The 25,095-nt window shown below is 37.0% G+C and overlaps 4 protein-coding genes across 6 annotated transcripts; all 4 read right to left on the reverse strand.

Annotated features, from left to right (window-relative positions):
- Positions 1-87: 87 nt before the first annotated feature.
- On the reverse strand, positions 88-3,637 carry LOC121264388 (cysteine-rich receptor-like protein kinase 10). 2 transcript variants are annotated; one of them, XM_041167541.1, is made up of 6 exons: positions 2,718-3,637; positions 1,983-2,276; positions 1,674-1,884; positions 1,175-1,412; positions 828-978; positions 88-713 (listed from the first exon to the last, which is right to left on the reverse strand). In XM_041167541.1, the coding sequence occupies exons 1-6, from the start codon at positions 3,552-3,554 to the stop codon at positions 381-383; spliced, it is 2,064 nt and encodes a 687-aa protein (XP_041023475.1). In that variant the 5' UTR covers positions 3,555-3,637; the 3' UTR covers positions 88-380. The 2 variants fall into 2 exon arrangements, with proteins under 2 accessions (XP_041023475.1, XP_041023476.1); XM_041167542.1 differs by having other exon boundaries at positions 1,983-2,250; positions 2,653-3,637.
- A 6,591-nt stretch (positions 3,638-10,228) lies between these two features.
- LOC121264384 lies at positions 10,229-12,058 on the reverse strand. The gene is made up of 2 exons (XM_041167537.1): positions 11,917-12,058; positions 10,229-11,145 (listed from the first exon to the last, which is right to left on the reverse strand). The coding sequence occupies exons 1-2, from the start codon at positions 11,933-11,935 to the stop codon at positions 10,415-10,417; spliced, it is 750 nt and encodes a 249-aa protein (XP_041023471.1). The 5' UTR covers positions 11,936-12,058; the 3' UTR covers positions 10,229-10,414.
- A 1,062-nt stretch (positions 12,059-13,120) lies between these two features.
- On the reverse strand, positions 13,121-18,318 carry LOC121264373 (cysteine-rich receptor-like protein kinase 25). 2 transcript variants are annotated; one of them, XM_041167516.1, is made up of 7 exons: positions 17,321-18,318; positions 15,817-15,957; positions 15,004-15,125; positions 14,686-14,896; positions 14,213-14,450; positions 13,738-13,888; positions 13,121-13,662 (listed from the first exon to the last, which is right to left on the reverse strand). In XM_041167516.1, the coding sequence occupies exons 1-7, from the start codon at positions 18,153-18,155 to the stop codon at positions 13,327-13,329; spliced, it is 2,034 nt and encodes a 677-aa protein (XP_041023450.1). In that variant the 5' UTR covers positions 18,156-18,318; the 3' UTR covers positions 13,121-13,326. The 2 variants fall into 2 exon arrangements, with proteins under 2 accessions (XP_041023450.1, XP_041023451.1); XM_041167517.1 differs by having other exon boundaries at positions 15,004-15,122; positions 17,321-18,313.
- Positions 18,319-19,534: 1,216 nt separating this feature from the next.
- Positions 19,535-22,825, reverse strand: LOC121264372 (cysteine-rich receptor-like protein kinase 10). Its single transcript, XM_041167515.1, is given in 7 exon segments — positions 19,535-19,875; positions 19,990-20,140; positions 20,336-20,573; positions 20,835-21,045; positions 21,144-21,418; positions 21,880-22,195; positions 22,198-22,825. Coding segments are annotated over 7 exon segments (2,040 nt in total). The 5' UTR covers positions 22,714-22,825; the 3' UTR covers positions 19,535-19,542.
- Between the last annotated feature and the right edge of the window lie 2,270 nt (positions 22,826-25,095).

Here is a 25,095-nt window from a genome sequence, read left to right on the forward strand (position 1 = left end):
CACACGTATAAAATGTGGATTAATTAGACATTTGATTTGTTAAATTATGTTGTATTCTAATTACAAGGGACCAGCAACTCTTCAATGTCCAATCAATAGAAACCAATACTTTTATTTATTTATATATGCGCGCACACATTTAAAAGCAGTCATTTTTTACTCGCTCAACATACACGGAGCAGGATGGTAATGTACCTACGCTCTTATCTAGGTAGAACGGTACTAAGCTGATAGATCGGCCCGAATCAACTTTAGTAAGTGTTTCAGTCCTCGGAATTTCCGGTCCACTAGTTTCCCTCATAGCAGAACCAGTGATATTCTGGCAAGCTGCCCTTAGCAACTGAGTATTGCAGGTTATACTGAATCCCATGCTGCTCATACTATCGAGGGTACAGTTCAGTAACAGATACATCGTTGACAGTGCATGACATTGATTTGCTTGTGGATTGATCCGCCTCCGGCTCCTTTAATGGCAGTTTTTGCTCTGTTCGACTATGAAGCCAATACGCTGGTTGTTTAGGCGAGGGTAAAGCAACAGAGTAACTGTTTAGCATTAGAACTACCGATGCTATTGTTGGCCTGTCGGCAGGGTCATCCTGTACACAAAGTAATCCAAAATGGAGACATCTAATGACTTCATTTATGGAGTACGAATCTCCCAAGGATGGATCCAAAAACTCCGAGGGTGTCCCGTCCCACCAATGTTTCCAAGCCTGCACCAATTGCTCAAGCAACGTTTTAATGTTATTCTCTTCCTCCCCAAATGAATGTGATGATGTTAGCAATAAAACAGGAAAATAAAATCAGAATATTTGGTTCATACTCACATAGCTTAAAAGGTGTCCAGAACCATCTGATTGAGAGAAAGAACTGATCTTCTTGCCACTTAAAATCTCTAGAATTAAGACTCCAAAACTGTACACATCAGATTTTACAGAGAATTTTCCATGCATAGCATATTCTGGAGACATGTAACCACTACAAACCAGCATCATTGATACACTAATGTTAGTTTATACTACATGCTAACTTGGTACCTGACTAGTGTAAAGTCCTCCGTCAAAGATTTCACTTTTTTTCCCCAACAGCACTTACTTTACTTGGAAGAGATGATAATTTCACGAATTTAGATTTCATATTAAGTAATAGAAATAAACAAAGATTCAGAACTCACAATGTGCCGGCAATCCTACGGGTCTTTCCCTGTGTTTGATCAACTCCAAAAATCTTCGCCATGCCAAAATCAGAAATTTTAGGATTCATATCCCCATCTAGCAAAATGTTACTGGCTTTAAGATCACGATGTATGATTCTAAGCCGAGAATCTTCGTGAAGATAAAGAATTCCTCGAGCAATCCCTACAATAATCTTGTAACGTCTAGACCAGTCCAGTTGTCCTTGCCTTTCAGGGTCTACACATTCATGAGAACCCAATTATCAGGTCTGAATGTTTAAATCAGACACGTATCGACAAATTCAATCAACTTTAAATTAAGTAAACTAAAGACCTTTAGAGAAAATGAAATTTAGTCAATTGACCTCTTTTAAGTTCTACAAAGCTCAATAAATTGGTTGATTAGCAAACTGCAAACAACGCCCTATTTGAGTGGATTCAATCCTCATATATCCTTCAACATTCATGAAAATTAGGAATATGCTTAAAAGGGACAAACCATAAAGAAAATAGTCAAGGCTTTTGTTGGGAACAAATTCATATACAAGTATCTTCTCCTCTCCTTCCAAGCAAAATCCCACTAGCCTTGCAAGATTTCTGTGTTGAAGCTTGGCTACTAATACAACCTCATTTTTAAATTCATCTCCCCCTTGACTAGATCTTTTCGATAACCTCTTCACAGCAATTTGTTGTCCATTAGTAAGCGTACCCTGGCAACATACTTTAACCAGCCATTAGAACATTTCAACGAGTAGAGTCCTCGCAAAAACAAAAAAGAGTACACAAATAATGAGGACTCATCCTTTACCTTGTACACCGCACCAAAACCTCCTTCACCCAACTTGTTATTAACTGAGAACCCCTCTGTTGCAGCTTCGATCGTAGCAAAATTAAATTGCAAGGACTCTAGAGTGGAAATATCATCCGTAGTTCCACTTTTTTTACTATTTTCCGCCTGCATAGCGTTATATTTTGTTCTTGCTCTCTTACGGAGGAAGCAGTAGCCCATAAGGAATACCGCCGTAGAGACGGAAATTGAAGCAACAATGATAATAATAGTCAGCGATGAGCTTCGACTTTTCCTGCATGAACAACAATGGCACTCCATTAGTTATTTTTGCAGAACATTAATGCATTGGCAAGGACAGTAACCAATGTTGATCTGAAGTTGAAATTACGAAGCCACCACGACGAATGAGAAACCAAATGTCTGTTTATATATGTAGGGTATCATCCAGCAATGTTTTCCGAACTCGTTTGATGTTCTAGTTGTATTTACACTTGTAAGCCTAAACACACTTTCAGTAATTTATAAAATAAAAAATAAAAAATAAAAAAAAAACCACTTTCAGTAGTTAGTAAAGAAGATGAAAAAGGCCTGACTTTTACATGTTAACATCTGCCAACATCATGAAAATAAACAACACAGATATATGGGAAAGCAAAAACAAAGTTCTAATCATAATTGAGAAACCAACTGTACCTTCGGTATTTTCGGATTCCTTTCTTTATCCCCTAAAAAAGAGCAAGAAAAGAATATAACTTTACCAGGAGGTGGAGGAACAAGTGGATTAGGCCTTGCCCCCGATGTGTTTACAGTCAGGTAAAACGGGTGCACATTGTACCTAACTGTGCAGCTGGGAAAGAGAGCTGAGGCGCTTTCCTTTCCACTACAGCAACCTGGCAAATACGACATCGCTATCTGAAGACACCTATTACAGTCGGAACCGGTCAGATCCGGCGTGCACTGCACAAGGGTGTACACAGTTTGTGACGATGTGAATCTCGCTTCCTTCGTCCCAAACTTCTTGGCCCCAAGCCCAAGATCTGAAATCCCGGTTGCCAACTCGTTGAATGATGTCCTCAGTAGCTCACTAAACCGGATTGCGTCCGAAATGTTCTTATTGCCCGAGGTGATACCGTTAGGGTCAGGGGCCATGCTGGAGAAAATATACCGGCTTGAGTAGCGTAGCATACATTCCTCGTAATAACCGACGGCCCCTTCCTCCTCGGGGCAGCGCTGGACAAGGTCTTTGGTTGCGCCGGCAGCACAGTCACGGCAGGCCTCGGCGGGGAGGTCACCGCGACAGAGGAATATGCCGTAAACGGTGTCCTCGGAGGTTCCGGAGGAGGCGGTGGCGTTGTAGAATCCGGTGGTGCGAGTGGCGTTTGATGAGAGATAAGCGAGGAGGTGATTGAGGTTGGATCGGTAGGTGCTGTTGGGGGTCGTGATCTCGTCCAAGCAGATATGGCGCATATAAGTTGCAGCCGCTTCAGTTCTCGGTGGACTAACGCAGCTGATAAACAAAGAGATAAATACAAAGAGGCTGGCGCAGAAGTTGGAGGAGGAGGCTGAGGGCAACTTCAAGTCCGGTAACATGACGAACCCCTCGCTACCTCCTTGGTCCTAGCGCAGTCGAAAATCAAGGGGTTCAGAACATTTGATCCGATTGCTGTCCGAAAAAATAAAAATTCTATAGACAACCAGCTTGCGTCCCGTTGCGGCGTCGCGTCCCACGTGGCAAAACGCAACGACACCGTTTCCTTCGATTTCTATTCCCTTTCATTTCCCCCTTTCCCATTCCCCATTTCCTCCTTCGATTCCTTCCCCTCATTTCCAGACCTAATTCGATTCACCCATTCCATCTCTTACCATCGAAATCAACCCATGAAACCGAAGATGCAGTCCCTTCGAAGCTGGAGCGTCTTTCACCTTCATTCGTCTTCCTCACTGGAAATGAAAGAGTTCTGTTAACCGATGATTTTGGTGGGATAGTAATCTACATTTTTTTTCCTTTTCCTTGATGTATTTATCAAATCTGAAAACACGAAAGGTATAACAAAATGGAGGTTCATGTTGTGATTTTTCTGCCTTTTAATTGAGTTTTACAAACTACTTTCTGTAGCAATATGGAGATATATGTAGGAACATGATACAGTCTAACCAATATATGTAGTAACTGCCAGTGTATTTTTTATAATTGACCTTTGACATTGATTCTGATACCATTATTTCATTCTTTCTTTTAGCGTGTTGAGCTCAGATATGCTTAGAAGTTAAAACTGTTAACATTACCAAACTGATTCGTTTAAGAAGCTGTTTGAGTTTAGTTTTTGATTAAATTCTAAAGACTTCGATGGGGACTGTATTGAGCCTAAAAAACTCTTGGGGAGAGCCATATGAGGTTTCACAAAGTGAAATTTGCAAGCGGCAAAAGTTGTCGTCAAGCTTTTGTGAGGAGAATTCTAGACTGATTTCCAGTCTCCCTGATGAGATATCTATTCATATTCTTGCTAGAATTCCTAGGATGAACTATTTGCATCTCAAGTGCTGGGGATATCTATTCAGATTCGTTATGTGCTGGTGATGAAATTAGCATAAATAGATTGACCCAAAAATGCTAGTTTGATTGAAGTTGTAAAAATGTGCTATTCTATAACACATTTTATTTTTATAAAATGGCTATAAAAATAGCTTCTTCTTCTTTTTTTTTTTTTTTTTTTTTTTTTTTTGTGACTTTTCTGTTTGTGTTCTCTAATTGATATAGTTAACTTTTGTGTATTTTCAGGTTCTAGACTAAATTAGTTTTAATTGGGTCTGCTGTTTGAAATGCTATTCTATAATTTTTGTTAAATGGATATCAGAAACATTGTTTGCTTGATTCCTGTCCTGAGCTGCCATGCACCCTTTTCTGATATTATAATATGCTGCACTAACAAAGCAATACCAAGATCCTTTGCTTGGCATATATTACGTTGTTTTGTTTACTTCCCTTTCCTATGCAGCATGCATAATTTTCCATTGGCCCCACTTTTAGAATGATGGAGAGAAATTTGTTAAGATTTCAGAGTTTGAATTGTTTTGGTTGCATTCTGATCATCATTTTTGTTGAAGCTGATTTTGAAGTACTATTCTATAATTAAAGCTCCAACTTCAAGAAAGACACAATGAACTGTTAAGAAAGGAGAAAGAGCTCAAGAAAAAACTCAATGATATCGAGAAGAGGAAGATTGAGCTAATTTGTAAGAGAGCGGATGAGATCGAGAAGAGAGAGTTGGGGCTTCTGGAGCAAGAAGTTGAAATAAGGCATTCACGCACGTTACTTCGGCTTTATTGAGCTTTTGTAGTTGTTGTGTCATGTTATGTAGTAGTATCTAGGAGATTTTGGAACTTGGTATATGTTGTTTGGTATTTGACAGTATCTAAGTTATTAATATTATGTACATCCAAACTTTCTATGTTCTTGCTTAACTTTTCATGTTCTTTAATCTAACTAGTTTGTAATGGGATTTTGCTCAAGTCAACTGAGTTTGTGATTGCTTAAATTTCTCTATTGAGTAACTTGAATATGGTATTGGGGCCTCACTTTGGCATTGAAGGAGTTAACAATACAGGTATGGCGCCATACACTTTCGTACTGCTTAAAAACTTTGTAACACTTTCGTACCACATAAGAGAAATAAGTTCTCCAATGTGTTTTACATGTCAATGTCGGTGCATGAACATCATTGTGATTGGGGCTATGGAAGGACAAGCATTATTACATGAACATATTCTATAGTCCGACTCAAGCAAAGAGCATGGAGGGAGGGGAAAAAGTAGGACTCATATACCACACCTGCAATACACAAGAAACAAGCCATCATTTCTAATCTAATACCACACCTGCTATATATTTCTCACAATAGAGCCATCAAATTACACTCATATATTTCTCAAATTACATCCATCAAACTCAGTTCCAATACACAATATACTTCCAATACATGCCATGACTTAGATTACAATACACAGCATACAAAAGGATCTTCATCATTCTTTCCATGAATTACATTCAATACACAAAAAGTATCTTAATATTAAAATTAAACCATCTCATTGTGCCGGTTATGATCCAACCCCGTCAGGTTGCACCAGTAGTGATCTATCTAACTCAAATTGCATCTGTAACGAAAAATATTCAAATATGAATGAAATATCGATAGTACTATTTAAATATTTTAAATTTTTGCAAACTTACACTTTCTTAACTTGCAATCACTGTTTCTCGGAGCACGGCTACACTAATGTCTAGAATAGTTTGGTGATACATATTTATCAAAAAACTCTAGAAAGGACACACTAGCATGAGATTTGGAAGATAAGGCTCGATATCTTTAAACATTTGATAAGAAATACACACATTAAAAAATGTTTGTTAAACCATTAAATAAAAAAAAAAAAAAAAAGAAGAAGAAGAAGAAGAAATCAATAGGTTCTCTCGGTAGCTTCTCCATGTGGGAGAAGCATTTTCCTTTTTTTTTTTTTTTTTTTTTTATTTGAGAGTGGGCAGCTTGTAAAATTGACCTGTTGCATTCGCTGATAACTACAGGATGTTTTTACATGACAACATAGTTGCTGGTTCACAACCAAGTTCCAAAGTAGTACAAGCAACTTCAAGAAAGAAAGAAGTCAACTTGAGTTTTAGCAGTACCTTAATATATAGACTCTGCTGGTAAAGAATAAGCCAACAATAGAATACCTGATCAACTAGCACAAAATTCCTGAAAAGCTCAAGCCTTGCAAGAGCAACTCATTTTGGTATTACACAAACAACTCTAAAAAAATCTCAGTTCTTTCGTGAAAAAAGGGTGTTGTATATTAGCAAATGTTCACTTTAAAATAGTTCAACCAACCCAGCGGTTCTCATAATTCTATCAGTTCAATATATACGCAAATGGTGAATAGTTTATTCATCCAATTCACCGCCTTACTGAACTGACTGAAGTAGCAAAACAAACAGAAAAGAAATATCATAAAAATTGGTGCTGATCAATTAATTAGGAACTCGCTAGAATTTATAGTTAAAAAGATCACTTTTTTGGCCAAAGGTAAGAACTTGTTATTACCTCCTCGATGAGATGACGGCCTGTGACAGATCCACTCCAGCACTCTGCAGTACTCGAGCAAAGTACCCAACAACATGTCTAATACCAAATATCCCTTTATGTTCTCGATTCATACCAGAGCACCTCCTTCAGAAAATTTTTAAAACGAAATTTGTTTGGAAATCTGAAGAAATGTGTAAAGAATGTCACCAAGAATGTTCGACTGGGTACTGGGTCTTGAAGAACCAAATCACAGTGGACCTCTCACGGAGACCGCAGACCTCTCTCTCACCCACAACGACGACCGCGACTCAGCTATGTGAAGACGGAGACTGCGACTCAGCTATGTGACGATGGCAACCGCAACAACTGGAATCCTTCATCCACAACGACGACCAAGGACAGAATGCTTCAGCTTCATTGGAACTCTCTGGTTTTGCTCAAGCAACGATGGCCATAGTGAGAAGACAGACTCATTTCAATTTTCCTCCTTTGTCTATTTCATTTTTTTTTTTTAATAATATTAGCCGACGTGGCAGTATGATGCCGCAACGGAGACGCAGGCCGGTTGGCCATAGAATTTCTGCCGAAAAAATAATAACTCTTTACAGCATATTGCCATATACGACGGCGGTAGTGGTAGACTTACTATTTATCTATATATTATTTATTTATTATTTATAATATTTTTATTTATTTATTATTTTATTTAAAATATTTTTAATATTTTTAATTATTAAAAAATTAAAAAATATATAAATTTACTACTAATTATTTTCTTAATTATTAAATAAAATAATAAATTAAATATAAAAATAATAATAAATAAGTAGTACGAGAATATAATCTTATCATTTTCCACACGACGACACATTCGATACAGGTGCTGTGGACTGACCGAGTTGACTGCTATGTAATGAAGCAAGTCAAGTACGTAACTTTTTTTATTTTTAATATTTTAAGTTTCTAGTGTCATGTCAAGCGTCATTCGTCGGTCAAACTCAAATAACTTCTTGTTCCCTTGGAAATTTCAAATAAGAAGATAGGTGGCCCACGTGTGAGAGCTAGATAAACGATAGCTAAATTATCTTGAGTTTAAATTTAATATAAATGTATTTAATTAATAGTCAATAAAATATAATTAATAAACAAGTTTACTCGTAAAACTTATAATTAATTCTTGTAATTTTAATAAATTCTATGTTGGACAACGTCAACACTTTTCAGTTTCAAACTCAAGTTAACTCTTTTTAGGTATTATTAGTAAATATTTTTTCATCAATTTGGTTGAATTATGAATAATTTATATAATTATTAATATATTATATATAAATTATGTTAATTGAATTAACATAAATATAGGAATGAGATCAATTCATTTATATGATATTAGTTAAAACAGATCGTATTTAAATAAATCTACTAAAAAATTATAGTTAAATAAATTATGTGAATTATAGCATTTCACTCGAGATTTATATAGATAAATCTGATTGATTCAATTAAACTAATCGTATTTAAATTAATTCATATAATCGGTAAGTAAATAACATAAGTCCTACGAACACGATTTGACATCGTTGTTGATCATAGTCAGTAATTAAAAATAATAAAAAATTTGAAAATTTAAATTAAAAGAAAAATACTAATAAAATAGAATTGTCATTTAACAACTATTATTGGTTTGGGTAATAAATTAATAATAACATCTAAAAGAAATATAACAATTTGAAAGATAACATAATTTTTATGTAAGTGGAGTATTATTTTCTATCCATAATACTTTTTTTAATACTTAATTTCGAAAATAAATCAATACCATCAATTTCAAAATATATATCATATTTTGGAAAATATTCAAGGGTAATACATCATTATTTTGACCTTTTATACTTTAAAACCAGTAATTTTATTCACTCAACTTACACGGAGCAGGATGTAATGTACCTACGCTCTTATGTGAGGAGAATGGTACTAAGCAGGTAAATCGGCCCGAGTCAACTTTAATAAGTTTCGCCGTTTTGCTTCTCGGAATCTCCAGTCCATCAGTTTCCCTCACGCCCTTGGCAACTAAGTATGGCAGGTTATAAGGAATCCTCTGCTGCTCACACTATCGAGGATACAGTTCAGTAACCGATACTCTGTTGACAGTGCATGAAGCAACCACCTCTTCTAAGAATGTCTTCGATTTGAGAATGCCCTTCCATATTCATGAAGGATCAAGGCAGATAGAGCTCGTAGTAAAGTTTGCTGGCCTAAAGATAAAAGTCAATTGCTCGAAGTAAGGGAGATGCTTTGCTACTCTAATAGATTTTCTCCTAATTAAGTACCAAATGTCAAATACTCATCCTAGGGCTACCAATAATGTGTCCCGAGAAGTGTAATCCACTTTTCTTTTCTTTTCTTTTTTTATGTATTTTTTTAATCTCTTTAAACATTTTTTAAAAAAAAAAAAACCTCGCAACATCATTAAATAAAAACAATTCATTAATCATTAAGTAAAAAAAAAAGTCGAAAAATATTATGAGGACAATGTCTCAAGACCTATAGCATTTTCTATTTCAGAAATGCACTCTATTGCTTAAACAAAACCACGCACGTGTATGCATGCATTGTTGTTACATTTTATTCTTTGCATAGCTAGCCGGAGGAAACGACAACTGTTGGGAAAAAGATGACAGAAAAGTAAAAGTAAACAAGAAATAAACAAACAATCAATCATATGATATAAATTTATATGATTAGGCAACATGCCTACATTCATGGAGCTACATAAGATTTTATTATACTGAGAAATTACAAAATATACTTTGGAGCGAAATTTTATTGTTCAGAATGGTCACACTGTTCATAATAAGTATATTTATAAGGTTACAAGAATGAAATTATAATTTTCATTTTTATGCGATATTCACTCAAGCAGAGTATTAAGCATACATCGAGTGAACTCTCTAGTTCGCTCGAGTTCCGAGTTGAACAACTGTCGAGTAAACTTTCTAACTCAATGTCGAGCAAACGTTAAGCAAATTTTATGTCTGGTGCTTCCTAAGTAAAAAATAGTGCCAAAATCCACTCATAAACCATAACAAATCATTTTCGGATCGGATCATCAAGTTGGGCCGCCACAATAATTTATCAGGCTCTACAAACCCAACAACAACTTTCCCCACTATTAAAATCACTACAGCATGAATCAAATGATATATTTTCAACTAATATTTACTTTTGCATAACTGCCAAACAAATAACATTCGTCCTAATATACATACAATAACCAAATATAAATTCTTACTCACGAAACTCCTTAATCAAACAGTCCCAAAAAACAAATAAAACCAGAAAATTGTGTAAAGTTTCACCTAGTCAGAAACACTAAATAAGTATATGGTCAAAACAAGATCCAACTCCAAAAGAACAGGCGGCAGCAAGTCTGTCCTTCCTGGCCCTTAGCTCCAACAGTTCAGCTTCTTTCTTCGTAATTGTGGCCTCCAACTCCGCAAGCTCCAGCTCTGATGGACGGTTGTGAAACTCCACAATCATGGGGCGGATATGACCAAGTAGAAATCCCACGTCAAAGCCAGCTGCGAGAACTTCCTTCAGTGCATCGCGCCATTCGCAAACACGAGTAATATCCAAGTCCTTCAAGGGCACGCGACGAATATCCAGAAGTACAGCAGATAGAAGCTTTAGCAGCATGCTCCCAGCCATGTTTCCTAGCCTACACTCAGCTGTGAAGTCACCATAATGGCTGCGGAGCTTCTCCAGCAAAGGGACGCCTTCCCTAGGGATGGTGAACCGTAGGAATTTCTCCAGGTAGCCGTCGAAACAGTAGAAATGAGACACTGGCTGACTGTCATTGTAACCTGTATCGAACTTGTCCAGTGCCTCCTGTAGCTTTGAACTATATTGACTCGTTCCAGTGGCTTGGCTAACCTTGTGCTGGCTACCAATGGTCATAGACTCTGTACGGCATGCAAAACAAGCAAACAAAAATGAACCTCTGTCCTTGTTCTTCTTTGGTTGGCTAGGAGCCATACTGACGGGGCTACGCATTGTCAATAGTTCCCCATTCCCCTCACCAGGCATTGTCCCCGTAACGACTCCTCCTGCCACATTAATCCAAATTACATACTTCCAAAAGGAAAGAGGGCAGAGGAATAGAGAAGGGGGCTACTCATATATTCTTGGTTTCCCTCACTGACAGACTCATTGTCGCTATTGTCCTCGCCCTATAATTTATTTCGCGCTAGATGCAGAGGTCCATCACCCCTTCTACGGAAGGAAGCCAAGCCTTCTCCTAGTCTAACTTACCTTCACTACAAACCAAGTAGTGTGTGGGGGCTTGAAAGATCATCGATTCATCCATTTAGATTCAAGCCCCTCGTAATTCAAAAATCGTGGGAAAATGGTCTCTACTCTCCAGACCAGCGTGTGCAATCACTACTGGATTACAAACAGCTCGGGGGGCTAAAGATGAGGCCACATCTTTTCCCATATTTCTAATTCTACCGGAGTTTGGCCCCACATTAAAATGACTAATAGGTATGCTCAGTCTCGTTTGGTTATATATATGGAATATAAGAGGAGGTAAAAGTTAAAAATTAAATAAAATATTATTATAATATAATTTTTATTTTAAAATTTAAAAAAATTAAATTATTTATTATATTTTACGTGAAAAATTTAAAAAAATTATAATAATTAGATGAGGTGAAATAAAATAAATTGAGATGATTTGTGTAAAAAAAAAAGACCACTTGTTTGTCTACCCATTTGTTTCTCAGTATTGGTCTGATTTTATGCTCTTAAGTTTTATTATACACTGCCGAATTTTGAAGCATTAAAAAAACAAAAACAAAATTCACTTTACTTACCGACGTTCTTCCTAGCCATCTTCGCTCTTATATAGATGCCTGTGGAGGCTATGATTAGTAGCACAAAAGTAACAGTTAGAAGAACGGCAACGGTAAAGACGACATATCGAGATGTACTGTTCCTCTCCTTCCCTGCACATAGAATATATATTTCTCTACTTATTATTGAGGGTTCAGTTTTGAAACGTTCAGCACTACGCGCGTCTGGATATGAAGAAATATACTTTAATTACTTGAGAGTGCTTAATTAGCATGAAGTGAGATTATTGACATTGCATTATTCGAAGGATTATGAACCCCAATAATATACGACAAACAATTTCATGGATCTACAGTATATCATGGAGCATAAGCTCCACCGTAGAAACTTTGAATAGTCTTAATAAATCAATATAGGGAGAGGCTAGGGGCTAGACCTGGACGGGTGAATTAGGGACTTTTACACCCTCTAACAAACTATGAGAATTATTATTCTAATAAGATGGAAGAGGGTTATAAAAATTAAAGCTAGAGTAAACTTACCAGGTGCTGCTGCAGCACGAGGTAGGCTCCTCCATGAAATCCTATTTTTTCCGGGTGTTTTGGGTACCATAGTGAATCTAACCTCTGTTTCACAAAATGGCGTGTTCCACGTGAATAAATCGACAATATTGGAGCCGTTCGAGTGGGGTAATCTCAAATGGATGCGGGGAGAACCATTTGAGTAGGATGACAGGGAGGAGCGGCGGAGGTGATGTTGGAAGCATGCGTCGGATGTACGTTTAGCAGTGCAATCACTCTCTCCGGATGAACATAAAGAGTTTAGATCAAAGGCTGGCTGCCCGATGACTACAGCAATTAGCATGAAAATAGCAGGGCTGAAGATAAGCAATCTTGAGGAAACCATTGCCGGCCACATGTTCATCTTCGGATTGGCAAGATTTAGACCTCCGATAAAGAGAGACTTTTAACGAAGGAGATGGCGTTCGAAGTGTGAACTAATGGGCTCAAATTTAGGTTTTTGGTGGAGTTGTAGGTGCCGCTTTTGCCACGAAACAACCTATGCAAATATTTTATGCTCTATTGACTTCCACTAACGAAGACTTGAAAATTTCTTGAAAATTATATCCCTGTTCGGAATATCACTATCCTTCTTTTCTTTTGACAACAGGTATTCATTTAATGTAGCAAATTTATTGCCTCAAAATATAGATATCACTGTGTCCCAAAAATTGTTCGGTTCGACTTTGGATTCCATTTTAATATTTTTAAGAACTAAAACAAACCAACCTGAGAGGAATTGCATAACAAGCTTATTACACATACATCAAGTCTCATTTCTCAAGTAATAATATGCAGCATATGGTGTTGGTGTTCCATGACTTATTTATAAGAGATACTAATTTTGGAGGTCAAGTCGTTGCACTCACTCTATCGAGGGTATACTTCAGTAATCTTTGATTCATCGACAGACAATGGAATTGACTTGCTCGAAGATTGATCTGACTCCAGCTCTTTGGTCGGCATGCTTGACTGATTCAATCTACCTTGGAGGAAAAATGCTGGCTTTTCTGGTGTTGGCAAAGTAACAGAGTAACTTTCGAGCATGACAACTATTGATGCCATTGTTGGTCTGTCCTCTGGATTTTCTTGAACACAAAGTAAGCCAATATGGATGCATTGAATAACTTCATTTATTGCGTAAGAATCTCCCAGAGTCGGATCCAATAACTCAAAGGATGTCCCGTTGCTCCAGTGTTTCCAAGCCTGCATCAAGCAGTCAATATTAATTCCTAGTGTCAACAAAGAAAAGAAACTTCAGCATATATTCTTCATACTCACATAGGTCAACAGGTCCACAGCAGTGTCTGATTCATAGAAAGAAGCGTTGTTTTTGCCACTTAATATCTCTAGTACTAGGACACCAAAACTATATACATCCGATTTCGCCGAAAACTGTCCTTGCATTGCATATTCTGGAGACATGTAACCACTGCAAACATATCAACAATGTTATTATGTGATTATAAAATCACAGAATTATATCTGATACCTGTGTGTATCATCATTAGCTACATTCACGGCCAATTGGGTTCTGCTGAAAATGTAATGCATTATTGTATCTAATGCGTATTGCAGGGAAGGTTGCACTAACAATGTATATATCTCTAAATTATCCATCAATAACTATATATCAAATTTTTTCAGATCACAATGACCTGTTTTCTCTCTGTTTTTTCATGAGATTGATTTGTTAGGAAGACAAAAAATAGTAAAGTTCATTAATTTCTAGTAACTTTCTTTATCTAATACTTACTATGTCCCGACAATCCTATTGGTATTTCCTTCCGTTTGGTCAACTCCAAAAAGCCTTGCCATACCAAAATCTGAAATTTTTGGATTCATATTCTTGTCTAACAGGATGTTACTGGCTTTAAGATCTCGGTGTATGACTTTAAGGCGAGAATCTTCGTGAATATAAAGGATTCCTCGAGCAATTCCTCTAATAATCTTGTATCGACTTGACCAATCCAATAGTCTTTGCTTGTCAGGTCCTACAGATCATCGAAATACAACATTCGGATTAGAATGAAAGAATCAGAGTACTTGCACTACTCTTATCTCTTGCATCTTCATGAGTTCCAGTATGCTCTTAAAATGAGCCCTTCCTTTATGAATTTGATCCTCAAATGAATGACGTGTTAAGATCAAAAAAATCAAACGTGTACTTAATACACGCATCGTATGATGAAACAAAGGACATTGGACAAATGGCTAGAAAGGACAAACCAAACAGAAAATAGTCAAGGCTTTTGTTGGGCACAAATTTGTAGACGAGCATCTTTTCCCCCCCTTCCAAGCAAAATCCCAATAGCCTCACAAGGTTTCGATGTTGAAGCTTGGCTACCACAACAATTTCATTCTTAAATTCCTCTGCACCCTGTTCAGAACTTCCTGAGAGCCTTTTTACAGCTATATCTTGTCCATTGGGAAATGTACCCTGATAATGTAGTTCAACGCAATCAGAATAGATAAATAGAACTCATAAATTCCCCACCTCAGAAGCACTGAATAAGTCAACAGTAACAAGAAATGAGTAATTCCTACCTTGTAAACCTCACCAAATCCACCTCCACCCAGCTTGTTATCATCTGAGAACTTGTTTGTGGCAGCCTCAATTGTAGCAAAATCAAATTGCAAGGACTCGACAGTTGTAATCTCATTGGCTGCTATGCACACAAAATGCCTTAAAACATGATTGGAAATTTTAGCTGTGCGGGGAAGCATATAAAAAAATACTTCTTTTGAGTATCACACACATATATATTGCGCGCGCACACCCACGTGCTTGCAATTCTTTGTTAATATATATATATTTTTTTCTGTCAGTGTAGAAACAGAGAACAAAAGGAACAAGAGGTGATCCAATCACCTAGAATTAAGAAATGAAATTGAAGATACTAAAGAATGAGAAACTTCAGATTAATTTCGTATGTACATCAATATATATATAGCTGATCTAAATATAACAGGCGATACATTGTAACCAACTGCTGACTGGACTAACAGACTTAACTGTCAACTATATTCTGCAGTTGATTTGCAACTGATCTGTGTACTCTATCAATTAGATTTAGACTTGGGATCTTTAGTACCATATCTTATGATGAAACCAAGAACTAGACAGTCTCTTCTTATTCTCTTAGAATTTCTTAGATTTTCATTCATGCACATTTTCAATATTTCAGTGACTTCCACCATCTAAACTTATATATTTTTTTAACAAACACTCAAATAGAAAAGTTATGGATTCAGTTATTACCAACAAACATATAAAAGGATTACACTACAAGAACAGTTTCCAGACATGAGGAAATTACATGTTGGATAAATTCAATTCAATAATTAAGAATTGTTTACCATTTTCCTCGGGTAGAGCATTGGGCTTCTTCTTTCTTGCTCTCCTTCTTAAGAAGCAGTAGCTCACAGAGATGATCACCAGAGAGACAGCAATTGAAGCAACAATGATGACAATTGTTAGCGTCGATATTTTGTCTTTTCCTGCATAAATCAATCATAATGTTTTCATGAGTATGCCAAGCTGTACAGCATATAATAGCTGTTGGCATCAACAATGTCCAATCTTATATTATAATTTGTAAGCAGCTAAAGTCTGATCTTAAAACAAAACGTAGTTGAACTTCAAGGAGAAAGAGATTCTTAACTTATCCGAAAATAGGTAAAGAACTTCATTTTAACTAAAAGGGTTCAGTACACAATGTCAACCAGTGGCTATTTGGTTGCCAACCGCCCATCATTTTGAAATTGAAACTGTATCATACCAATTTATATATGTTTCTCAAAGCATGCTATTATGAAGGACGGAATCATGAGTCCTCATTGGGAGAGACCAAAGCGTGAATGATAAGATACTCCTATCCATTTAGTGTTAACAAAGTACAAACAAAAGAAAAGACACAATATAACTTTTTTCTTAATGTATTTCAATTTTGATTTGGAACTGTTAGCAACACCATGATAAATAACGAAAAAAAATGCAGAATGCAATACAAAGGTTCTCATGTAAGTTATAAGAACACTTTCTTAAGAGTATAGTTTTTGCTTGTAGAAATGGATTTTCCCTCCATTAGTCGAACTAATTTTGCCTCAACAGTATTCCTTTCACAAGGCGATCGAATTTCCCTTCCAATATTGTACCAAATGGAATGCATGTAATGGCTGGCCCAAAACCACTGACAGATAAATTAATGATTGTCAGGCTGGGTCCTAACCACGTCTTATTGTTTCGATTATCTTCTATAAATTGTCTTAAGTAAGAAGAAAATAACCGTAATCACTTACATCGATAGGGTATATATCAGAACAAACTACAAACCAGGTAGGATCTGAAAGAGAAAAGTTCAAAACTTGGCAATAAGGTTTTGTTTTGTTTCACAAATCTTTGAAATCATCTCGTCTCATATCATCTTATCTCAAGATCCAAATATCATTCAAACATAAACATTTTTCAATTTTAAAATCTTAAATTTTTTAACTTTTTCATATAATTATTACTTAATTATTATAACTTTCTCAAACTTTTTAACAAAACAGAAAAAATAATTCAACATTTTCAAATCTCAAAACAAAAATAATATTCTAACCCCCTTTTAACTTTATATTTTTTATTTAAATTTTTCTCTCTCATTTTTCAAAATAACATAAAAATCTTAATTCAAATTATTTCACTATAATTCACAAATTATCTCACTATTATTCACATATTTCTAATCCCAACCCATCTATACGCGTAACAATTCGAGGTCTAAAGACTTTCACCATGCCAATCCTGTCTTTATTTATGACGCATGCATGCCATCGTGTTTGAATGATATATAACAATATTTTGGTCCAAGGACAGTACCTCGAGCCGGAGGAAGAAGCACAGGTATCGGTGTCGGTGCGGGTGCAGCGACTGAGTCTGTTAAGTAAAATGGGTATGTTTCGAACCTAACGTTGCAACTTGGCCTCAGAATTCTACCCCCTTGCTTCCCATCACATGGACCACAATTGGGGAAGCTCGAGATGCCTTCCCGAAGACACGTACTACAATCAGAGCTATTTATGTCCGGGGTGCACTGGACAAGGCTGTATAGGGTTTGCAATTCCTGCAATCCCGAAGCATTTGTGACCGCCTTCACGGCAAATTTCTTAGCACCGGACGTAGCATTTGCGGCCCGAGGCACTAAGTCATTCAATGTGGATACCACCAACCGACGGAACTGGTCTGGCTGTGTTGCATTCCTCGTGTTCCACATAAAAAATCCAGGTCTTTCCTGCATGGTGGAGAAGATTGACCGGTTTGAGTAACGTAACATGCATTCATCGTACCATATCACGGCCACTTTTTCAACAGGGCAGTACACCCGAACAATCTCTGTGGCGGCGAAGGCCACGCAATCTCGACAGACATCTGTGCTGAGGTCACCACGGCAGAGGAAGAGGCCGTAAGTTGAAGTGTCAGGAGTTTGGCCAGCGGTAGCGTTGTAGAAACCACCTTCACGCGTGGCATTTGAGGAAAGGGAAGAGAGCAAGTGGCTGAGGTTAACTTGGTAGGTGCTGTTTGGGGTGTAAGTGGTATCATTTGGGCATACATGGACTCTGTAATTTGGTACTGCTGCACTGGTAAGGTTAAGGAAACCGAGCAAGTATAGAACCATAATTAAGATCATGGAGACGTCGAAAGAGGGCAAGCCCATATCTTTTTCTTCTTCTTTCTTCTTTCTTCTTTAATGATCAGTATCTTGGAACTTGGAAGAGGGTTTGGTTTATAAAGAGTTTCTATTTTCTGATCTTTCTTCGAAAATGCTTGCTAGGAATCACAATATATAACGAGATCAGTGGCGCTACTGGACGTGAGCGTTTTCTTGTCCGGATGGTCCACAGTCAATGGGTTATGGTCAAGCCGCCTCACGATTTTTTCGATTTCCGGGCCTACGACAGAAAAGAAGGGAAAATAAGGCATGGGAGAGTAATAAATAAAGTAGATTCGTGGAATTTAAGGCAAAGTCAGTGACGAAGAATGAAGTATATAAATGTTGTACACCTTCATTTAAATAATGATTTCAACTGTTTGACGGGGTACGAATATGTTGATCTTAGATGCATTCCTTTTCCTAACTCTTGAAATTTTTTTGCCCCAACTCGTTTAATTCAAGCCTTGATGACTAAATGTTATGGCAACAAAAAATGAATGACGCCTTCCACGTAATGCAACGTGCATTTGTCAACCTGAAAATGTTTCATCTGTACGTTGGAGCTAGCATATACTGGCATACAATATTGACAATTTGACACCATCGACAAGATCAGACCCATGCAGTGATCATCAAAACAAATAAATAAATAATTGTAAAGTGTCTCAGGACATCATTGGAAACTCTGTACCAAGTGGAAACAAAATAAAGGATGTTAATAACTGGTTATTTATGTGTTAATGATAATGTCCTTCTAGGCAGAAGTAGAGTGCTTCTGAAACTGACGGCATGTTACGTAAACAGAAACTTAAGAGTTGAAACAACATGACAAGAAATTCAAGAAGACAACAAATTTTAAATGAAAAATTCTACTCTATGCAGATCACAGAGAGAGAGAGAGAGTGAGAACAGTCCTACGAATATTGAAATATTAATAAAATCAGAAATCAGCCCACAAGTCTGACTTCATGGCTGAAGCTTGATAGTGCATGTACACGTGTACACACGTATAAAATGTGGATTACTTAGTCATTTGATTTGGTAAATTATGTTGTATTCTAATTACAAGGGACCATACAAAGGACCGGCAACTCTTCAGTGTCCAATCAATAGAAACCAATACTTTTATTTCTTTATTTATGACCGCACACATTTAAAAGCAGTCATTTTACACGCTCAACATACACGGGGCAGGATGGTAATGTACCTACGCTCTTATGTAGGTAGAACGGTACTAAGCTGTTAGATCGGCCCGAATCAACTTAATAAGAGTTTCAGTCCTCGGAATTTCCGGTCCACTAGTTTCCCTCGTAGCAGAACCAGTGATATTCTGGCAAGCTGCTCTTAGCAACAGAGTATTGCAGGTTATACCGAAACCATGCTGCTCATACTATCGAGGGTACAGTTCAGTAACAGATACTTCGTTGACAGTGCATGACATTGATTTGCTTGTGGATTGATCCGCCTCTGGCTCCTTTAACGGCAGTTTTTGCTCTGTTCGACTATGAAGCCAATACGCTGGTTGTTTAGGCGAGGGCAAAGCAACAGAGTAACTGTTTAGCATTAGAACTACCGATGCTATTGTCGGCCTGTCGGCTGGGTCATCCTGTACACAAAGTAATCCAAAATGGAGACATCTAATGACTTCATTTATTGAGTAAGAATCTCCCAAGGATGGATCCAACAACTCCAAGGGTGTTCCGTCCCACCAATGTTTCCAAGCCTGCACCAATTGCTCAAGCAACGTTCTAATGATATTCTCTTCCTCCCCAAATGGATGTGATGATGTTAGCAATAAAACAGGAAAATAAAATCAGAATATTTGGTTCATACTCACGTAGCTTAAAAGGTGTCCAGAACCATCTGATTGAGAGAAAGAACTGATCTTCCTGCCACCTAAAATCTCTAGAATTAAGACTCCAAAACTGTACACATCAGACTTCACAGAGAATTTTCCATGCATGGCATATTCTGGAGACATGTAACCCCTACAAACCAGCAGCATTGATACACCAATGTTAGTTATAGTACATGCTAACTTGGTACCTAACTAGTGTAAAGTCCTCTGTCAAAAATTTCACTTTTTTTCCCCGACAGCACTTACTTTACTTGGAAGAGATGATAATTTCACGAATCTAGATTTCATATTAAGTAATAGAAATAAACAAAGATTCAGAACTCACAATGTGCCGGCAATCCTACGGGTCTTTCCCTGTGTTTGATCAACTCCAAAAATCTTGGCCATGCCAAAATCAGAGATTTTAGGATTCATATCCCCATCTAGCAAAATGTTACTGGCTTTAAGATCACGATGTATGATTCTAAGCCGAGAATCTTCGTGAAGATAAAGAATTCCTCGAGCAATCCCTACAATAATCTTGTAACGTCTAGACCAGTCCAGTTGTCCTTGCCTTTCAGGGTCTACACATTCATTAGAACCCAATTATCAGGTCTGAATATTTAAATCAGATATGTATCGACAAATTCAATCAACTTTAAATTAAGTACACTAAAGACCTTTCGAGAAAACGAAATTTAATCAATTGACTTCTTTTAAGTTCTACAAAGCTCAATAAATTGGTTGATTAGCAAACTGCAAACAACGCCCTATTTGAGTGGATTCAATCCTCATATATCCTTCAACATTCATGAAAATTAGGAATATGCTTAAAAGGGACAAACCATAAAGAAAATAGTCGAGGCTTTTGTTGGGAACAAATTCATATACAAGTATCTTCTCCTCTCCTTCCAAGCAAAATCCCACTAGCCTTGCAAGATTTCTGTGTTGAAGCTTGGCTACTAATACAACCTCATTTTTAAATTCATCTCCCCCTTGACTAGATCTTTTCGATAACCTCTTCACAGCAATTTGTTGTCCATTAGTAAGTGTACCCTGGCAACATACTTTAACCAGCCATTAGAACATTTCAACGAGTAGAGTCCTCGCAAAAACAAAAAAGAGTACACAAATAATGAGGACTCATCTTTTACCTTGTACACCGCACCAAAACCTCCTTCACCTAACTTGTTATTAACTGAGAACCCCTCTGTTGCAGCTTCAATCGTAGCAAAATTAAATTGCAAGGACTCTAGAGTAGAAATATCATCCGTAGTTCCACTTTCTTTACTATTTTCCGCCTGCATAGCGTTATATTTTGTTCTTGCTCTCTTACGGAGGAAGCAGTAGCCCATAAGGAATACCGCCGTAGAGACGGAAATTGAAGCAACAATGATAATAATAGTCAGCGATGAGCTTCGACTTTTTCCTGCATGAACAACAATGGCACTCCATTAGTTATTTTTGCAGATCAACATTAATGCATTGGCAAGGACAGTCACCTATGTTGATCTGAAGTTGAAATTACAAAGTCATCACGAGGAATGAGAAACTAAATGTCTGTTTATATATGTAGGGTATCATCCAGCAATGTTTTCCTAACTCGTTTGATGTTCTATTTGTATTTAGACTTGTAAGCCTAAACACACTTTCAGTAATTTAAATAAATTAAAAAAAAAAAAAAAACACTTTCAGTAGTTAGTAAAGAAGATGAAAAGGCCTGACTTTTACATGTTAACATCTGCCAACATCATGAAAGTAAACAATACAAATATATGGGAAAGCAAAAACAAAGTTCTAATCATAATTGAGAAACCAACAGTACCTTCGGTATTTTCGGATTCCTTTCTTTATCCCCTAAAAAAGAGCAAGAAAAGAATATAACTTTACCAGGAGGTGGAGGAACAAGTGGATTAGGCCTTTCCCCCGATGTGTTTACATTCAGGTAAAACGGGTGCACATTGTACCTAACTGTGCAGCTGGGAAAGAGAGCTGAGGCGCTTTCCTTTCCACTACAGCAATCTGGAAAAAACGACATCGCCATCTGAAGACACCTATTACAGTCGGAGCCGGTCAGATCAGGCGTGCACTGCACAAGGGTGTACACAGTTTGTGACGATGTGAATCTCGCTTCCTTCGTCCCAAACTTCTTGGCCCCAAGCCCAAGATCTGAAATCCCGGTTGCCAACTCGTTGAATGATGCCCCCTCAGTAGCTCACTAAACCGGATTGCGTCCGAAATGCTCTTATTTCCCGAGGTGAAAGAGTTAGGGTCAGGGGCCAAGCTGGAGAAGATATACCGGCTTGAGTAGCGTAGCATGCATTCCTCGTAATAACCGACGGCCCCTTCCTCCTCGGGGCAGCGCTGGACAAGGTCTTTGGTTGCGCCGGCAGCACAGTCACGGCAGGCTTCGGCGGGGAGATCACCGCGACAGAGGAATATGCCGTAAACGGTGTCCTCGGAGCTTCTGGAGGAGGCGGTGGCGTTGTAGAACCCGGCGGTGCGAGTGGCGTTTGATGAGAGATAAGCGAGGAGGTGATTGAGGTTGGATCGGTAGGTGCTGTTGGCGGTCGTGATGCCGTCCAAGCAGAAATGGCTCATATAAGTTGCAGCCGCCTGAGTCCTCGGTGGACCAACGCAGCTGATAAACAAAGAGATAAATACAAAGAGGCTCGCGCAGAAGTTGGAGGAGGAGGCTGAGGGCAACTTCAAGCCCAGTAACATGACGAACCCCTCGCTAGCTCCTTGGTCCTCGCGCGGTTGCAAATCAAGGAGTTCGGAATATTTGATCCGATTGCTGTTCGAAAAAATAATAACTTTTTACAGCATATACGGCGAGCACATTCGTTGGAGATACAACTACAAGTGTTGTGGACCGACCGAGTTTGACTGCTATCGAATGAAGCAAGTCGAGCACGTACCTTTTTACTTCCTGTTCCCTTAGAAATATTAAAGAAGACGAAAGGTGCCCAGGTGTGCGAGTTGGCTAAACGATAGCTAAATTATCTTGACTTTAAATTTAATATAAATATATTTAATTAATAGTCAACAACATATAATTAATAAACAAGTTTACTCGTAAAACTTATAATTAATTCTTGTAATTTTAATAAATTCTATGTTGAACAACGTCAACACTTTTCAGTTTCAACCTCAAGTTAACTTTTTTTAGGTATTATTAGTCTAGATATTATTTATAAAATATTTTATCATCATTTAGTTGAAGTGTAAATAATTTATATAATTATTAATATATTATATATAAAATTATGGATTTTTTTTATCAAAAAAATTATTTTAATTGAATTAACCTAAATATAGGAATGAGATTAATTCATTTATATGATACTAGTTAAAACAGATCGTATTTAAATTAATCTAATAAAAAATAATTGTTAAATAAATTATGTGAATTCTATCATCTCACTCGATATTTATATAGATAAATCTGATTCATTTAATTAAACTAATTGTGCGGGGATTTTTCCCTTTAAAGCCTAAAGGGCCCAGGAATCGAATCCGTCCCCTAAGGAGAATTCACTGTATGTGACTTGTGGGAAGAATTGTGCAGCAGGGATGGGACACGAAGATCTAAAGCTTCCTCGAGTAGTTTCTAGTTTTCAAGTACCCATCTGGGTAGCTGGCGTGATATGCGAAAAACTATTGATATACTGATAGGAGAGGCACGAATGAACTACAAGGAAAGCAAACCGAAGAGAAGGGACATGAGAACCACGCCGCATTAATATCTCCACTGCCTGGGCAAATGCATCACAATAATGATACCGTCATAGAGTTGTGCCTCATTAATGAAGTCATCTCAGAGCTACGCTATATTTAAAGATTCTGACAATATGAATAGTATGAAGAATACGACATCCACGGAAGCAGGCGCGAACTACTCTTTCAAGGCTCACAGTATAAATAATTGATCCCAAGTATAAGGAGACTCTCTATAATTCCTAAATTTTACTACGTATTTGTTACACTAAGAATATTTACTGACTTAGGCATCAAAGGCTCTTTGGCCCCGAAGTCGCCCACTCTTAGCCGCTTTCATTTGTTTATTGTGCATGGCCCATCTTTGAAGACCTGAATTGCCTTAAACTTAACTCAAATGTGTACGAAATATGACGTTAATACTAATCGTATTTAAATTAATTCATATAATCGGTAACGAAAAATTCTTCTCATCAGTCAGTATTTACCACCCACATCTCACATTCTTTGAAAAATATCTCAACATTCTATAAAAAAATTTTAAGTAAAGTATATAAGAGTGAATAAAGACCGATACCTCAATCCGTATCTCGTAAGCAAATGACATAAGACCTACGAACACGAATTGACATCGTGGTTGATCACGGTCAAAGCTGGGATGCTGGTAGAAGTAATGGGTCTTTATTACAATTTACAGTGTTTAACAAGGGAGTGAGGGTCATGCCAGCCTTCAAAACGGAGGTCTTATGCTGGTAAACATAAGGCCCCTTCTCCCAAATAAGAAAAAAAAATAAAAATAAACAAACAAACAAACAAGAGAGTGAGGGACTCGCGTCCGTTTTGGACATAAAACGACGCAATGGACGCGTAAATTAATGATCATTCTTTTGGGAGCTGCTAGAGCTCTCGAGGAAATCCACCGAATCTTAAATATTTTTTTAAAAGAAAATTATAAATTTATTAAAATATATTTCCTTAATTATTAAGTAAAAAAATTAAAAATAAAAATAAAAATAAAAAATTGTTACAAAATTTCAGTGGGTATTCTTCATAGTAGTGTTTTCGGCTTAGTTTGGATATAAAAAACATCTCAACATATCTCATCTTATCTTATCATTACAATTTTCATAAATATAATATAAAATATAATAAATAATTCAACTTTTTTTAATTTTCAAAATAATAATAATATTAAAAAAATATTTTAACAATATTTTGCTCAATTTTTAACTTTAATCTAAAACCATCTCATCTCATCATCCTATCCAAATCCCACCTAATTCTTTAAAAGTGGTGCTAGAGCCACATAAATTTCTACATATTTTTTCTGCCCAATAGTGTAAGCTTTTTATTTATTTATTTTCAAATATTTTTAAATCCATTTAA

This window comes from Juglans microcarpa x Juglans regia, chromosome 5D, assembly GCF_004785595.1.
Source record: "Juglans microcarpa x Juglans regia isolate MS1-56 chromosome 5D, Jm3101_v1.0, whole genome shotgun sequence".
NCBI lineage: Eukaryota > Viridiplantae > Streptophyta > Magnoliopsida > Fagales > Juglandaceae > Juglans > Juglans microcarpa x Juglans regia.

Bases quoted from the DNA above. Each gene is read 5' to 3' on its own strand.
- LOC121264388 (XM_041167542.1), bottom strand. From the start codon at position 3,554: ATGTTACCGGACTTGAAGTTGCCCTCAGCCTCCTCCTCCAACTTCTGC. The intron at 2,251-2,652 runs GTTGGTTTCTCA...ATGCAGGAAAAG, and splicing joins CCGAAAATACCGAAGGTACA to TCGAAGCTCATCGCTGACTA. The intron at 714-827 runs GTGAGTATGAAC...CAATTGGTGCAG, and splicing joins CTGGACACCTTTTAAGCTAT to GCTTGGAAACATTGGTGGGA.
- LOC121264373 (XM_041167516.1), bottom strand. From the start codon at position 18,155: ATGGGCTTGCCCTCTTTCGACGTCTCCATGATCTTAATTATGGTTCTA. The intron at 14,897-15,003 runs GTAGGAATTACT...CTACATTATCAG, and splicing joins GATTTGGTGAGGTTTACAAG to GGTACATTTCCCAATGGACA. The intron at 13,663-13,737 runs GTGAGTATGAAG...TGCTTGATGCAG, and splicing joins CTGTGGACCTGTTGACCTAT to GCTTGGAAACACTGGAGCAA.